Source organism: Ambystoma mexicanum, chromosome 5p (assembly GCF_040938575.1).
Source record: "Ambystoma mexicanum isolate Mex_15411 chromosome 5p, UKY_AmexF1_1, whole genome shotgun sequence".
NCBI lineage: Eukaryota > Metazoa > Chordata > Amphibia > Caudata > Ambystomatidae > Ambystoma > Ambystoma mexicanum.
The window spans coordinates 846,144,061-846,161,672 of record NC_090930.1 but is presented as its reverse complement, the minus strand read 5'-3'; the positions used below and the strand labels follow the sequence as shown (position 1 = coordinate 846,161,672).

The window sequence follows — 17,612 nt, the reverse complement described above, 5'->3', positions numbered from 1 at the left end:
AGCGCCTAGATGCCTTAGGGCTTTGGCGCTATAGAAATGTTATAACATAACATAACATAAGTGTGTATGACAAGAATTGATGTTAACGCCTGTTGAGGTCATGTTAGATATAAATGATAGTATGTTGTCCAGAGATGGATGAAGAGGATTCTGGGTTTGCTCAAAAATACCAAAAAAGAAACAAGTCCATTTGCTATTACACTGGGACCTCGTAAAGTGCATACTGGCAGCTTGCACAATAGCCACATTGTGATTCGACAGGCCTAAATCAGTGAACACTTATTTCTCAGATACCAAACTGCTAAGTTCAGTGATATTGGGGAGAGGTGAAACACCCTGCCTTTCTGCTGAGACAGAAGATCCTGTGTCACTAGGAAGTAGCCATGGACTGTCTGACCTGAGGAGTAGAAGGTCTGAGTACCAAATTCGGTTCAGCTAGTTTGTTGCTATCAATACCCGAGTGCAACGAATGGAGTGCCTGAATTTTGAGAGGATCCTCGGAATAAGAGGTAGTGGGGAAAACACATAACACGCTTCACCATCCGAAGGAATTTACAGCGCATCTCCTAGGGCTTCCAGAGCTTATCCCAGAAGTCCTGCAAATTATTGGCATTTGTGATAATTCGATGTTGCAAAGAGGGAGGCCGCACCTCAGCAAAATCTGTTGAAGAACTGAATCTTTTAGCTCCCATTCATGGTTGCAGTGCGAAAGACGGCTCAAGATGTATTGAATTGAATTTAATTGATTGAATTGAATTGTTTATTTGTATAGCGCCTATACACAATGTGTTTCAAAGCGCTTCAAGGAAGGGAGGGAACATGGGAAAATTCAATGACATTCTTACAAGTCCTTGATACATTCAGAATGTGACAAAATAACTATCATAACCAGCCTGGTGACATTTCAGACAGTGTAAGTGCAGGTACAATGATGAGGAGGTGAGGAGGTTGGGAGGGAGAAATGAGACAGACGAGCGGCTACATTACTATGCATGACGGCAATTGTGTAGCGCCAGAATTTAACAAGAGGAGGGAGGGGTGGAAGGGGTTGGAGTAAGGGAGGAGGAGAAGGACAAAACAAACAACTATCATGAAAATTCAGATAGTGCCGGAGAGGGAGTGGGAGGGAAAGGCAGAGAGGGAGGGGCGAGACAAAACTAGCTGCTATCACAAAGGTCAAGAGACAAATGATAGAGCAAGCGCTATTGAGCAGTAAAAGGAAAGGGGGGAGGGAAGGGCAAGAGAATGAGACAGACAGGCGGCTACATTACTATGCCTGATGGCAATTGAGGTAGTTCTTGAATTTAACATGAGGAGGGGGGGAGAGGAGGTAAGGAGCGAGGGAGAAGGAGAAGAACAAAATAAGCGATTAACATTCTAGGCCAGACAGCCTTTGAGAGTAGTACTGGGGGGAGAGACAGAAGAAGAACAAAAGAGGGGGGGAGACAAAACAGGCAGCTATCAGAACAAGTTGGGTGTCATATCTGATATGGCAAAGTGCAGGGGTACAGTGACGGGGAGGTGGGGGAACGCAAAGCCATCACTAGGGACAGGAGGGGGGTTGAGAAGGGCACAAACAACCATCACAGGGGCAAGGAGGGAGGGGGGAACACACAACCATCACAGGGGCATGGGGGGTGGGGGGACACATCCAACCATCACGGGGGCATGGGGTGACACATCCAACCATCACCAACCATCACGGGGGCATGGGAGGACACATCCAGCCATCACAGAGGGCATGGGGGGAGGGGAGTTACATCCAGCCATAGCAGGGCATGGGGGTGTGGGGGACACATTCAACCATCACGGGGGCATGGGGTGACACATCCAACCATCACCAACCATCACAGGGGCATGGGGGGGTGGGGGGACAGAACCAACCATCACAGGGGCATGTGGGTCACATCCAACCATCACAGGGGCAGGGGGGTTGGGGTGAAACACCCAACCATCACAGGGGCATGGGGATTTGGGGGGACTCATCCAACCATCATGGGGAATGGGGGGGGTAGGGGGACACAACCAACCATCACTGTGGGTGGGGGGACTCATCCAGTCATCACAGGGGTCATGGGGTGTGGGGAGATACATTCAACCATCACGGGGGCTGGGGGAACACATCCAACCATCACAGGGGCATGGAAGGGTGGGGGACACATCCAACATCACGGGGGTCATGGGGGGTGAGGGGACATAACCAACCATCACGGGGGAATGGGGGTGGGGGGGACACATCCAATCATCACGGAGGGCATAGGAGGTGGGGCATGGGGGCTGGGGGGACATATCCAACCGTCACATGGGGCATGGGGGTGTGGGGGACACATCCAACCGACACGGGGCTGGGGGGACACATTCAACCATCACAGGGGCAAGGGAGGGCAGCATGGCAGCGTACCGTGGCAGACAGGGCCTTTGATACGGGCCATAGATCGTAGGGCCGCCTCCTAGTGTAGTTGATTGGCTAATGATGGGAAGCTTAGCCAATGGGAGCGGGAGTCAGCCAGGCCTTAGGGAAGGGGGGGCAGTGGCACAATGGAGCAGCCATCCTAGAGGGCTAGCCATCGAGGTACAACCATTTTTAAAACATGCGAAATGTCAAAAACACATTGAAGAGGAAGTGCCAGGCATCATCCGCACTGCAGCCACCCCCTTCGAAGTGCCAGGAGCGGTCACGCCAAAATATGTGACTTATGGAGAACAGTTAAACCAGCAGAGAGCCGCAGTCGGGCTCTGCCCAGTGCCTGTCGGAATAACAGCACCTATTGAAGTATTGACACCTAAGCAAACCTGCACAATAAGGTACCCACTGAAAAATCCATTTCTACAGACACGACAAAAGAATGTTTGTCAGAACGGAATACCCGAAGAAACCAAGAAGATACTAAAAGAAGACAACTGGTGGCGTCATAAGAAATCAGACTGATGCACATATAGAATATAATGACCTAAGAATGCTGATAAAGAGGCGAAAGACCATGGATAAGCGACATCTTGAGCCTAAAATGAAACAGTTGATTTCAAAATGAAGAAACTTAGGCCCTAGGCCCGATGGAGACATTAAGTCACTTAAAACGTGTACATATGCAAGAAACTGCAAGAAGCAAGGAAATCGTTTAGCTTGCTTACGCTTAGTAAAACAATAGATCACAGCAGGCGCCAACTATACATATATCTACCTAAAAAGCACTTTATAGATGAGTGGAAATCCACTGCGCACATAAGCGGAATTGAATAGAGGTTTCCAAAGGCCTCAAGAGGAGAGGCCTGCAGCAACAAATCAAGGAATAAAGACGGAGAGAAACCCTGTTGAAGATAACCCTGCAAAGAGGCCAAGGTCGCATCAGGCTGGAATAGACAAGCAATGCCTGTAGTTAAAGAGAAGAATAACAGAGTCTCCTGTTTAGCAAGGTCAAGATAAGCCGCAGATGGTATATGACTGACAGAACTAAATCAAATACACAAAACTGCCTGAAGAAGAGGCCAATTTCACGGTGTCCTAGTCACGTGGCAAAGCGGCAGAAAGGGCTGAAACTTTCACACCTATGCATAGAGCCTTGTCGTACCTATCCTCCTTAACTTTCTCAGACCAAGAGGCAGACTCGAGGCCAAACTACAAAGCAGTAATTGACACACGGCCACTGAGGTGATGAATGGTTGCAACATAAATTGAAGGAAAGCTGCGGTGCAGGCTTACTCCCTGCACCTGGCCAATTATTCTGCATGCTGCTAAGCGCAAGTGGAAAAGAATGTGTGGGATCAATGCCAACCCAATCACAGTGGGCCATGTAATCTACGGTCCTATAGAGAGTAGAGCCAATGGGACGTCATACTTTTAGTGACGTTTACAGTAGCCAGTTCGAAGGAAGGGCTTAGTTGCCCCACCTGACATTATTATCCAATCCTCTCTCCCTGTTACCATATACAGATATAGTACCTATGTTAAAGTTAGCTTCCTATAACCAATTGAGTTGCATGTTAGGTTTTTAAGATTACACCTCAATGTTGACGAGGTTTTGGTATAAAGGTTGTGTTTTTTCTGAAATTAATAGCAGTTTAAGCGAGAAGGAAGAACGAGCGGTTGCTGATGTTAATTGAACTCCCTGTTTTTTGTACTTGTTATTAAAAGGACTCCCTTTGCCAAACTATTGAGTTGTCATTATTATTTCATGCAAGAGTACGAATCTACATCCCCATCTGTCTCAAGGGTGCTGCTGCTCATCTTAAATGGTTGTTTGTAGAACCCCACTCTTATGGGCCGGCTGGGGTCCAACCAGTTCAACATGGAAGCTGCACCTCCCAAACATACATAGTGCGTGCCTTTTCCTATTTGCAGAAAGTAAGAGTTAGTGGCAAAGAAGTTTCCAAAGTGAGGAAAAAAGCTGCATCAAGAAGCAGGTTTACCGTCGACAGGGCATGTGGATCAGGGGCCATGGATGCTCACCCTGCATGCCGGCAGTCCGATCAGCTGAAGAACAGCTCATCACACACCGCCACCGCTGAAGAAGATACAGGAAGAACTCCCAAGCCCTGATATGGGGCCTTAGATCGTAGGGCCGGCTCCCGCCTCCCGTTGTAATCAATTGGCTAATGATGGTAAGCTTAGCCAATGGGAGTGGGAGCAGGCCAGGACTTAGGAAAAAGGGGCCAGTGGCACAATGGAGCAGCCATCTTAGAGGGCCAGACATCGAGGTACAAACAATGATAAAGTACGCAAAATGTCAAAAACACATGGAAGCTGCACCTTCCAACTATACAGAGTGCGTGCCTTTTCCTTTTTGCAGAAAGAGTTAGTGGCAAAGAAGTTTCCAACTTGAAGAAAAAAGTGCATCAAGGAACAGGCTTACAGCGGACAGGGCACATGGATAACAGGCCATGGATGCTCACCCTGCATGCCGGCTTTTCGATCAGCTGAAGAACAGCGCATCTCACGCCTCCTCCACTGAAAAAGAAGCAGGAAGAACTCCCAAGCCCTAATATGTGCCTTAGATCGTAGGGCCGGCTCCTGCCTTCCAGTGTAATCGATTGGCTAATGATGGTATGCTTAGCCAATGGGAGCGGGAACCAGCCAGGCCAAAGAAGTTTCCAAATTGAAGAAAGAAGCTGCATCAAGGAACAGGCTTACCGTCGACACGGCACATGGATCAGGGGCCATGGATGCTCACCCTGCATGCCGGCAGTCCAATCAGTTGAAGAACCGCTCATCTCATGCCACTGCCGCTGAAGAAGATGCAGGAAGAGCTCCCAAGCCCTGATACAGGCCTTAGATTGGCCGCCTCCGGGTGTAATCGATTGGCTAATGAAGGTAAGCTTAGCCAATGGGAGCGGGAGCCAGACAAGCCTAAGGGAAAGGGGGCCAGTGGCACAATGGAGCAGCCATTTTAGAGGGGCAGACATCGAGGTACAAACACTGATAAAGTACGCAAAATGTCAAAAACACATGGAAGCTGCACCTTCCAACTGTACAGAGTGCGTGCCTTTTCCTTTTTGCAGAAATTAAGAGTTAGTGGCAAAGAAGTTTCCAAATTGAAGAAAAAAGTGCATCAAGGAACAGGCTTACAGAGGACAGGGCACATGGATCACAGGCCATGGATGCCCACCCTGCATGCAGGCAGTTCGATCAGCTGAAGAACAGCTCATCTCATGCCGCCTCCGCTGAAGAAGATGCAGGAAGAACTCCCAAGCCCTGATACGTGCCTTAGATCGTAGGGCCGGCTCCTGCCTCCCAGTGTAATCGATTGGCTAATGATGGTAAGCTTAGCCAATGGGAGCGGGAGCCAGCCAGGCCAAAGAAGTTTTTAAATTGAAGAAAAAAGCTGCATCAAGGAACAGACTTACCGTCGACAGGGCACATGGATCAGGGGTCGTGGATGCTCACCCTGCATGCCAGCAGTCCAATCATCTGAAGAAAAGCTCATCTCATGCTGCACCGCTGAAGAAGATACAAGAAGAACTCCCAAGCCCTGATACAGGCCTTAGATCGTAGGGCCGCCTCCCGGTGTAATCGATTGGCTAACGATGGTAAGCTTAGCCAATGGGAGCGGGAGCCAGCCCGGCCTTAGGGAAGGGGGGCCAGTGGCACATGGAGTGCCCATCTTAGAGGGCCAGGGTGCTACCAGGGAATAAAGGTAGAGCCCCTTTAAGAGCACAGGACTCAGGACGATGGGAGAGAGCGGGAGGCGGGAAGAAGGGGAGGGACAGGGGAAGTAACAGGCAGTCTTGTAAGTGAGAGAATAAAGGAAAGTCACGCAGAACCCGGCTCCCATGCAGTTCATTGGAGTGAGTGAAGTGAGGCCTAACAACATGGATGTCATTGTGGAGGACGTGCTAACATACTGTGGGCCCTGCAAAAAAGCAGCGCCAAGCAAACACCCATGCCCACTACAAATGGTATCCCTAACGTACAGGCCATGGCAGAGAATAGCCATGGACTTCTACAGCCCTCTTGAAGAAGGATGGCATTTGCTGGTCACAGTAGACGAATACTCCCGGTTTCCCCACATCAAACAGTCAACGGCATTCCACCACGTAGCTCCAGACAAACTGGTCAGTGAATGGGGAATCCCTGTCACGGTGAAGACCGACAACGGCCCACCATTCCAAGGGAAGGAAGACCGGAAACTGGCCAGTCACCTAGGCTTCCACCACCAAAAAATCACGCCACTGTGGACCCAAGCCAACGGCATGGTGGAAAGATTTATGGCCACGATCAAGCGAACCAGGCAAAAAGCTGTAATAGCCCAGATGCCGCAACCACAAGCAATGTACCAGATGCTGCGGAGTTACAGGAATACACTGCATGAGACGACAGGGCAAACACCCGCAGAACTCATGATGAAATACAGACCACAGACTCGCCTTCCCCAAGTGGAATACTATATCCCCGAACAGGATGCAGAGATCCAAGAAAGAGATGCGGAAAAGAACCGGAAAGCTAAGGAGCGGGCAGACCGAAAATGAAAAGCCAAAGAGCCACAGCTTGCAGTCGGAGAAACCGTCATAGTCCAACAAAGACAACAAAGGAAAACAGATTCACGATACAACCCAGAGTGATTCCTAATTACGGCCATCAAAGGGCCAATGGTGACAGCAACGGGAGACCAAGGCGAGGTAACATGGAACGTATCCTTCTTCTGAAAGTTGTACCCAGAAGAACCGGACTCAGGAGAAGAACCGGCAGCTGAGCCGGATGAAGGCGAAAATGGACCAGACACCGAGGTGCCACAAGTCGAAATGTCAGGCAAGACTTGTGAGTCACCTGGACGGCCCCAGCGAGCCACACAGAAACCCCAAAGTCTGATTGAGCAGATGTAGCCCAGGGGCTTCCTTGATAAGTGTGGGGGAGGTGTTATCAGGGAATAAGGGCAGAACCCCTTTAAGAGCACAGGACTCAGGACGATGAGAGGGAGGTGGGAGGAAGGGGAGGGACAGGGAAAGTAACGGGCAGTCTTGTAAGTGAGAGAATAAAGGAAATTCACGCAGAACCCGGCTCCCGTGCAGTTCATTGGAGTGAATGAAGTGAGGCCTAACACAAACATCGAGGTACAAACACTGTTGAAACACGCAAAATGTCATAAACACATGGAAGCTGCACCTCCCAAACGTACATAGTGCGTGCCTTTTCCTTTTTGCAGAAAGTAAGAGTCAGTGGCAAAGAAGTTTCCAAATTGAAGAAAAAAGCTGCATCAAGGAACAGGCTTACCGCCGACAGGGCACATAGATAAGAGGCCATGGATACTCACCCTGCATGCCAGCACTCCGATCAGCTGAAGAACAGCTCATCTCACGCCGCTGCAGTTGAAGAAGATGCAGGAAGAACTCTCAAGCCCTGATACGGGCCTTAGATCGTAGGGCCAGCTCCCGCTTCCCAGTGTAATCGATTGACTAATGATGGTAAATTTAGCCAATGGGAGCGGGAGCCAGCCAGGCCTTAGGGAACGGGGGAAGCGGCCATCTTAGAGGGCCAGACATCGAGGTACAAACACTATTAAAACACGCAAAATGTCAAAAACACATGGAAGCTGCACTTCCCAAATGTACATAGGGCGTGCAGAAAGTAAGAGTTAGTGGAAAAGAAGTTTCCAAATTCTTGACCCTCCTTGCCTGTCCATATACAGCATTGCTGTCATGCTGTCAGTTACTATAAGTACTCTGGAATCCTGAATCAACGGCAGAAAGGATTTCAGATCCATAAAAATTGCTAGAAACTCCAGCAAATGTATATGTCATTGCCACTCGGGTGAGGACTATAGAACATGAGTCTGGAATTGACCCAGGGTGACTCCCTAGCCTGTCAGAGACGAGTCGGATGTCATGATGTTAAAGTAAGAAGGCTCCTTGTTGAAGATTTGCATCATCTTTCCACCATAGTAGGTCTGGCTTCAATTCTGAAAGAATGGGGATCTGTTTTGATTGAGGTTCTTTTTCCTGGTCCCATGAATCTGCTAAATGTAACCGAAGCCATCTCAGTCTGAGGCGAGCCAGGGGAAGCTCCAGGATGGACGCTGCCATAAGACCCAATAGGTTTTGGAACCACCACACTGAGGTGGTTTTTCACGCTAGAAAGTGCAATACTGGTGGTTTTATCTCCTGTATCCTTTGTTGAGTGCGGAACACCCTGCCCACACTCAAGTTGCATCTGAAGCCTATGAAGGTGATATCCTGAGATGGGACTAGACACGACTTCTTGTGGTTGACTGACAGCTTCAGGCAGAAAAGTAAATGCAGCAACTGCTCCAGAGCCGCTGTTGCATACCAACATGTTTTCACTCTGACTAGCCAGTCATCTTAGTAGGGATACATGTGGATTCCCTTTGCTCTGAGGTGTTATGCTATGGGAGCCACCAGTTTCATAAATGCTCTAGGCATGGCATTCAGACCAAAGGGGAGGACCTGGTACTGAAAATGTCAATGCCCGACGGAAAATCAGAGGAATCTCTTGAATGCAGCAGCGATGAGAACATGCAGATACACATCCTACAGATCCACATCACACAACTAATCCCCCTGGTTTATCGCATCCTGAATATGGGCTGGCATTACCATCTTGAATTTGTCCCGTGGAAGGGAGAGATTTAAGTAGGAAATATCCAATAATGTCTGTACATCTGCCTGGTTCTTCTTGGGTACAGTAAACAGGCAAGAGTAGAAGCCAAACCCTCTTTCCTGAGGGGGAACCTCTTTGATCGCCTTTATCTTCAAAAGGCTGGCAATCTCCTGAAGGAGAATGGCCGTCCCTAGTCGCATCAGCATCGAGGCAAAAGGGGGACAAAGGGAATGGGTAACCTCTGTTGACTACAGAGAGGGTCCGGAATCCTCTGTGTTGGTACTCTAGCTGTGATGGAAGTTCAGAATTCTACCTATTACTGGGGAGAAGTGGATGTGGACATATACATCACTGTTCCTTGGTGTGTGTAACAGATGTTGAGGGGGCATATAAGAATCTTCTGGTTGAGGGTCACTGCCATTTTCTTCTCTGAGAGTTTGTTAGGCTGACTGCCCTTTCTCTCATGTTAGCCATGAAACCCCCAAAGCTATTGTTCTTAAAATTGCCTGGATGCTTGAAAAGGCTTTTGGGGGAGCCTGAGTCAAAGCCCTGAGTGTTTTGGCCGCAATCAGGGAGGACTGTATTCATTTTGTTTAATTAATCATCAGTTAACAAGTGAAACAAACCATCCCCTCAAAGGGTAAGTCCAGAATGTTCTCCTGAACATCCTTATTAAAATAGGTAGCCCTCGCCCAAGCTGTCCACCGTAGGTCAACTGCAATACTTATGGCTCTGGCAGCTGTATCAATGGGATACGCTGCAGAAATCCAGACGGTTAGTCCGGACTTTAAAGCTACTAGTTTATCTTAAGGTAAGTATTAATGATAATCTGCAATCTCCAGCCATAAACGGTGATTGGCTGCTGCCAGAAGAGTGTCAGAGTTTCCTTGGCATACATGGAGGACCACAATAGTGGAAATCTTTTTGCTATAGGCATCTAAAAAATGATTTTTTTTAGACAGGGGACTAGAACTTTGAGTGCCAAACGAAGTAGAGTGAGCTGACTACGAAAACATTGTTGCTGATGCGACAAGAGATGATTGCGGCTGTGGGTTTGATGGCAGACTCCGAGTACAACTCTCTGTAACAAGCAAATATCCTCTTGCTGGTAGCAGTGACTGAATGAGGATGCTTCTAAAGGGCCTTATCCTCAGCCAAAACATTCTTCTGCAATGGAATTGCAGACCGGTCTGTCTTGCTGAGAAACAAAATGCCTGAAAGAACCTCAGGTTCAGCATCAGATTTCTCGGGTACTGGAAAGCCAAGAAAGTCTTGAAATTCTAGCATTTTATTATGAATGTCTTTTGCTGATAAAGAAGCCACTTCTCCTCTCTCATCTCATCTTCATCGTTACCATCATCAGTGTCACTCTGTGTGTCTGTGTCCTTTATGGGGTCCAGAGCCAACGGAATGGATCCCTGATCGGGATGTGTCGGCTGTAGAGGCTCCAAGGCAGATGTCATCGGGCCGAAACGCCTGATGGACCCGGAGGTGTAGGGACCGATGACAGATTCATAGGGGACCCTGTTGGTACAGGCGGATTCTGTGGTGTAGGGTAGGTCTGATGGACTACCTCATTTATCACAAGTTTGAAATATCCTCTCGTAGGGCCTGAATACATAATTCTTAGACATTTCTCAAAGTACCTATCCACTGAAGAGATTGACAATGCACAGGGTGTCGGAGTCCAAGAGGATAAAGCCGACAATGTCCACAACAAAGATAGCATCGGATACAAAGTCAGTTGTATTGGAGGAGGCGCCCCAAATCTGAGAGGCAAAGAAGGTATGGAGTAAGATCTCGACTAGCTTGATTTGGTGACCATTCAACCCTCACAAAATCCCCTTTACTGACTAAGCGGAATATGAGATGATCCCATGGGAATGGAATGCAGAGATTCTGGAGAGGAAATCTGTGAAACCTCTTCCGCTGAACGGCACACCAAAATTGAGGATCCTTTCAGTTTGTCCTGTTCCTTGTAAGACATTTTAAGGGAGGGCTGATGCTATCCCTCTAACAGCATCACACTCCTAGAAGACTGACATTGCCTCACAGGTCGAGCGATTTCTGGAACCTGTTTTGAGAGGTGAGGTAGGGACATAGAAGTATTGATCAATGCAGAGCTCTGTTTCTTTTGTGACTCTCGCTGGTCCTCGGGATGAACCACAGTGAAAGCAGGAAAGTCTTCAGAGCTGAGCAGAGCTTGTTTCCACCGATAAGGGCCTGAAAGGCATTGGTGACTGCTCAGGTAAAATTGTTCTGGGGAACCTCAGTGTTTAAAGCTGTAGAAGCGGACCTGGCATTGGCACGGGCACCAGTGACGCAGTGGCTAACCGCTGCAGGACAACGTATGACAGGAGGAGTAGGCCACCCACCTCTAGTCGGGGCCTAAGCAGTCCAGACAGCACACGTGGAAATCTGACACCACATAGCGCCTGCCGCAGGAAGCACAGGCTATAAAGCCTTTAACACCCGTAATAAAAGACTGACTGGTGTTGCTGGAAGGTGAAAAGGATAAAAGTGAAAAAGAAATGTGCTAAGATAATCAGTTGCTCAGTAAAAAAATCGGTGCACAATGTGGAAAGCATCCAGTCCCATCTATGAGGAAAAAAGGGTGGATGGGTGTTGCCGGTAACCCATGCTGCTGCGCCTCCCCCGGAATACAACATTTCTTAAGGGTAAATTCTCCTTTGTGTGCAGTGCAAAAAGTGTTCCGGTCAGGAACGCAGGAGTACAAAGGTAATTATGATGTTTGGGGTGAATTAGGGCATGGAAGTGCTTTGGCAAAGCTTGTAGAGGAGTCTCGGGTCTAAAATGGGTTTGAGTCCTCCATACTTGGAATTAGGAAGTACCAGGAATACCAGCCTGTACTGACTTCCTTTTCTGCAACAAGCTCCACTGCTTCCTTCAGCAGAAGCTGAGTAAATCCGCCCAATAGGAGCGGTTGCAGAGGAGGCAAAAGCAAGTTAGGGGGGTTTCAGTGGGGTTTTCCAAGAAAGGCAAGCAAGCAAGCAATATCCCTTTTCTACCAAATGTAGAAGCCATCTGTCTATTTGATGCCATGCCTCTCTAAAGAGTTGGATCCTGACCTCCCACGGAAGACTTATGATGTATTATCAAGGTTTACATTTAAGGGTTTTAGAGCCTGGGGTCCTGATGGGCCAGAGGCTGCAGGTTTGAGCCGTTCAGCTCCTCTGCCTTTGAATGATCTGAAGAAACCTTTTTTTTTAAGGCGCTGCTGTCTCTGAGTGAATCATCTACCTCTCGATAGAAATGTGTAAGGCCTAAACCTCCCTTTCCAAAATAATTTGTGGGCGTAGACAAAGTAAGACATAAAGATCGAGCTCCTTTACATTTTTGAAGGCTTTCATCACCATTTGTGATAAAAAAAGATCAGTGCCATCAAATGACATGTCTAGCAATTTAGACTGCATGTCCTGGATACAGTTTTCTGTAAGCATTGAAGAGTGTCTTTGCACAAATGTTGCTGTGCCCACAGACCTACCTCTAAAGTCTGTGGTGTCTAGCCCCTCCTCCAGGATGTTCATGACTGTGTTTTAACCAACTTTTTCCAATTCTCTGAATGAATTTTACATCTCAGGTGGAAGATAAGATGCAGCTGAATCTGCGATTTCCCAAAGGGAATGGGAATATCTAGCTATGGTGCCTGCAGTGTTAACAGTTCTGAAACCTAGAATAGCTACTGCAAAAACATTCCTAGCCTGTGTCTCTAATTTTTTAGATTCTCTATGTGGAGGTAATGATGTGAATGCTTTGCTTTTGAGCATGTTTTGCTGTCTGGATTACCAGGCTATCTTCTGATGTGTGCAAAGTCAGAAACAGTGGATCACCTGACCCTGATCTATGTTTTTGAGCAATGCTTCATACACAATAGATGTGGAGGCTGCTTTCCCCAAAACCAGTTTGATATCAATCAGAGCACTACTGAAAGGTAGGGCTGGTACCGTTGGCTCTTTGGATGTCCGAATATCTGTGACAACATTGGATATTACCTAATCTGAGGAAAATATTAGATTTAGAATGTCTATTGCCCTCGCAATTACAACTCTAAAAGAGTAAAAATTTGGGTATAGAGTTGTAATAGGTTCAATACATATCTGTGAGTTGGTGGATATATCCAGCCAACTTGCCTCATGTAAATTCTTTTGTGGTTGTACCAGAGAGTTAATGGAATGTGTGTTCAAGAGCTATGTCTTGGTAAGTTCTGTGTGAGAAGGAAACCTCTAGCGCTTTATCATTTTGCTCCTCAAAAATACTTTCAAAAGTCATTATTTGTGCAGCCTTGACTGTAGACTTGTAGAAGCAGTGGCCCGGTGCAAACGGCACAGAGACAGGCTCTTCAATTAGTCTCCTCCCCTATATAGTTTTCTCTGCCAGCATTGGCTCCTGAGCCAATGGGATCATTGGAAAAACATTCAGCAGTGTAAGACTTGTAGACACCAAGGCCAACCGTGCTGAGGCACTGGAGCCTTTGACATTTTCTTAGATTTTTCTTTCACAGCGTTGCCCGAGCTCAGAGGACTGCAGGAGCAGTGACGACTTTTCTTCTTTTTAACAAAAATCTCCAGATGGAAATGTTTTTGTACAACTTCAGAAGCCTGTTGGAAAGATTTTCGATGGTCATAATGGTAGAATAATTTTATCTGACGAGTGGCCATTTCATGTTTCGGCTTATTGCAGTGGAAAAGAGAAACAGAAAAATGGTGCAGATGGCTCTATACTTGCATGCCAATGCCACTGCACGAGACAGAATCAAAGAACTTCCACACACTCATTGCTAGGACCCAATTGTAATTGTCTTGGAAAGACCTGCTCGGATCGTCCATAGGGCCGCTGGTCGATGTATCACTGCAAAAGACATGTTCCTTGCTAGGAGCAAGCAGCTTTTGTTTTGATCTTCACTCACGGGGTGCACTTGCATATATCACAAATAGATTATTTTTTTCTCCTAAAGGCCGACATACATATGGAGAGGGAGGCACAATGTATTTTTAAAGGTATTGCTGACCATTCGTTGTTACTGTGCCCCCTTCCTTATTCAAATAATACACTGGAAATGTGTTGTCTATCTGTCCAAGAAGGACAGTTGGCTCTGTGGAAGGCAGGGAAGCTTTGAGAGCCATGTTGACTGTTCTCATCTCCAGTATGTTCATTTGTAAGTCCTTTCTCTTTCCGACCACGTTCCTTAAGTCTTCAGATAGTCGATGGGCATTTTGCAGCCCTCAATTGAATTATGTGAAACTAATGTGTGTTGTGTCAGAGTTTTCTCTCTCTGCACCATCCATAAAGAGATAAATCTACTGTCTGAATAAGAGTGATGCGTTTATTGGAATAGCCTGTATTCTGCAACCACTGGTCCTCCAAGCAATTCTGAAGTAGTCTAATTTGTAGGCACGCATGAAAACTATCTTGCATGCCATTTCTTCTTGAAGCACTGAGTTCAGTCTGGCAGTTGGTAAAGCAGATGGCATTGGAGACTACCAATTCTGTTGAATACAAAATTGTTTCCATTTAGAAAGACATACGTTTTAATGTTTCATGCCTAGGAATGGTTCAGATAAGAATCCTTCTGAACCACGGAGGGGATGATCTTTCACATTCACTTGAAGACCCCACTGGTCAACAATGCTGGGTGTTGTTTGTAATTCCGGAGTCACTTTTTGTGAAGAGCAAGTATCCTGAACTTTCCTTTTAAAACAACGGGTTTATAACTTGATCTCAATTGAATCATGCTCTTCTTTGTAACAAAAAGTACAATACCAGACATAAATCCCTTTTCCTTTTTGCACCTTTGGAACTTTCTTTAATGGTGACTTTCTTAAGAAGCGCATTTACTTGCTTAACCTTCTGGTCCTGGCCTTACTGAGACTGTTTCTTGGGGGTATGATTTGGGCAGGGTTGGAAAACGTCATTCTGTACGATTTCAAAAAATCAAATGTAATTTCCAAGCTAGAAATATACTTTGTATAATTCCTCCCCCTTGGGTGCTCATGAGTAAGGAATCTCTCTAGCTTAATTGGGTTGGGCTAAGGATGTTGCTCTCCTCCTCACTGGACTCAGATCCTGTGTCAAGACCCTGTGCGGAAAAGCCTCACGCACATGAATGGTGGGATTAGAGAGTCAGATCATCACAGAGTAACATGTCCCTCAGCACAATTGTAGCATCGCAGTGGTACTGGAAGGAATGCTCGGGACCTGGACCAACTTGAAAGCCTTGTATAGACAGCAGGATTGTTATTCCACTTGACTATATGTTTCCCCCTAGAACCAGCAAACTACTGTGAGGATTTTGAAATCTGTGCCCTGCTCGCACAACCTATCTTTGCAATCATGGTTCTGGACTGGAAGGAGGTTGAAGTACTCACCTAAAACTTGGGTACTGTCAGGTTCAGCACCACCTTGGGGCTCCGTAGATGGTGGGACATCTGTTGGCTCTGCAAAAATATACAAGAAACAGGTGAGTGTACATGCACAAGGGAAAGCAATAGAATATACATTTGAGATAATACAACATTAGCAATTTTGGTTAATTGGGTTTAAATTGAAGAACTATTTTGAGACTCTGAATAACTGTGCCCTAAACTAAAAAAAAGAATGGTTGAGCAGGCGCATAAAGAAAACATGAGCTCATCTAGCATCATGGCTTGCCCTGTGAATCCTGTAGTTTTCCCTGTCATGCTGAACCTTTAGCAAATATAACACATATGGGGGTTGGTGAAGTGATACTCCACCAGGGCTTGTTGTTCAGCCCCATTGTGGGGATCCAGTCAATAGAGTGCCAGGAAATTCAGAATCCCCCAGCTCTCCAGCACAAGTGGCTCACAAAATGGCCATGGCATGTGGCTGACTTGCAAGGTGGACTGAGCAGACTGAGAGGTGCAACACAGAATGGTTTGGTAAAACAGCCAAATGCCATCAGCAGGAGAGAAGAAGACAACATATTGGATTGCTCTTGTTTGAGGTGAAGGCCTATTTCATCCTGATGGAGGGCAGGGGAGCGAGCTACCGGAGCAATGGTACATTAAAGCATTCCTGAGGGGAGTATGTGTCACTGAGGGATGCCTCTTCCTGCCCAGCCTGAGATCCCTCAGTACTGGAGAACCCAGTATATGTGGACGTCTTTACATCCTTTCCCTCCCCACAAAGACCATGTATGCCACTTTGGGAACCAGCACTACAGCACTGGGCTGTTGAATGGAAATAAAAAGCTTTGCCCAATGGACCATCTTTCCCCTGGAATGCAAGGCCAGGACAATCTTCCACCAAAGTGCAGACTTCGAATGGCTTGTGTCCTCCCACATATTCCCACGTATTCCTCATATTTAGATACACTCCCAAAACAGTGTATGTTTTGGAGGAGGGAGTAAGAATGTTTTTATTTATTCTCAAGTTTTGTCAAGTCAGAATACAAAACCAACTTTCCAAATCCTCCTTGCTGGCCTGAAGACGGACCCAGGTAGTAGTGTTCTGTGAATGTATGAATAGTAGAAAAAAAACACAAAAAAATGGTGCACTCCTAATGTATTGAACTTTTTAAGGTTAGTATATAGTTTTCTCGATTAAGTTTAAGGTGCGGGGGAGGAACTTGGACCCTGGCACAAGACCTCCACAAATAACAAACAAAGAAGGAGAAGGTTCAAGCTTTGAACCCTCCCGTCCCCTGCACACTATTATGTGTTGGATAAACCAACTACTTTGATCTGAGGATAGTGATCACTGTACGTAAATAATGATAATAAACCATAAACAGGTTTTGTAAAACCCAAAGGTCTATATATTTTGTTTTTGGTTACAACTTAAATATAAAGATAAGAACAATCATGTTATTACAAAAAGAAGGAAACAATTCGAAGAAATGTTGCCAGTACTCTGTTTTAAATTGGTGACGCGTTTCGAGGATGAACACCTCTTCTTTTTAGGCCTAAACAAACTATAAACAAATATATATAGATTATACACAGTTGAATTTGGCAAACTATATTGTTCATTAATGCCTTAACTGTCAAAAAAAATTCTAGACTAGAGACTCAAGTATGACCCTTTTTTTCAAAATTGAGACATAGATGCTGAACACATATTCCCATGCAAATCAATTATAACATTGAATTATAGTGACATTAATTAAATCTTTAAACCAACATAATTGGTGCATGGTACATAAATGATGACCCCTACGAAAGGTGGGCATTAGGCTTAGGTGGCGAGGGATCCCGTGGAACCACCTGCCCGTCAACCCGAATAATGATAAACAGGTAAATCAGAAATAGTTGTAAACGGTTCAAATTACCTGGTTATGTAAGTTCGAGATAATGTAGGCACAATATCTATCGCCTCCTGAAAGGAGTGGGGGTAATGCATATACCAAGTGCAGAAAGCTGCTTCAGAGTATGCGTGATGTCCATCAATCGATGAATCAGCAGGAGCTAGTTCATTCTGTAAAACAAAACGGTCGATAGGGCACAAGTATCACGAAGTGGTGTATACCTTAGTTTTTCTCATAGAGTAATGTTGAAGAAAATGTGCACTAAACCCCAATGGAAGG

The 17,612-nt window shown here is 46.3% G+C and overlaps 1 protein-coding gene across 1 annotated transcript in view; it reads right to left on the bottom strand.

The window, feature by feature from the left end:
* NME8 (NME/NM23 family member 8) overlaps positions 1–17,612 on the bottom strand; it is a 2,398,321-nt gene that overhangs the window by 32,427 nt on the left and 2,348,282 nt on the right. The window contains exon 24 of the mRNA XM_069613833.1: positions 15,436–15,504. Within this exon, the coding sequence (XP_069469934.1) occupies positions 15,436–15,504 (69 nt within the window). The remainder of the gene's footprint in view (positions 1–15,435; positions 15,505–17,612) is intronic.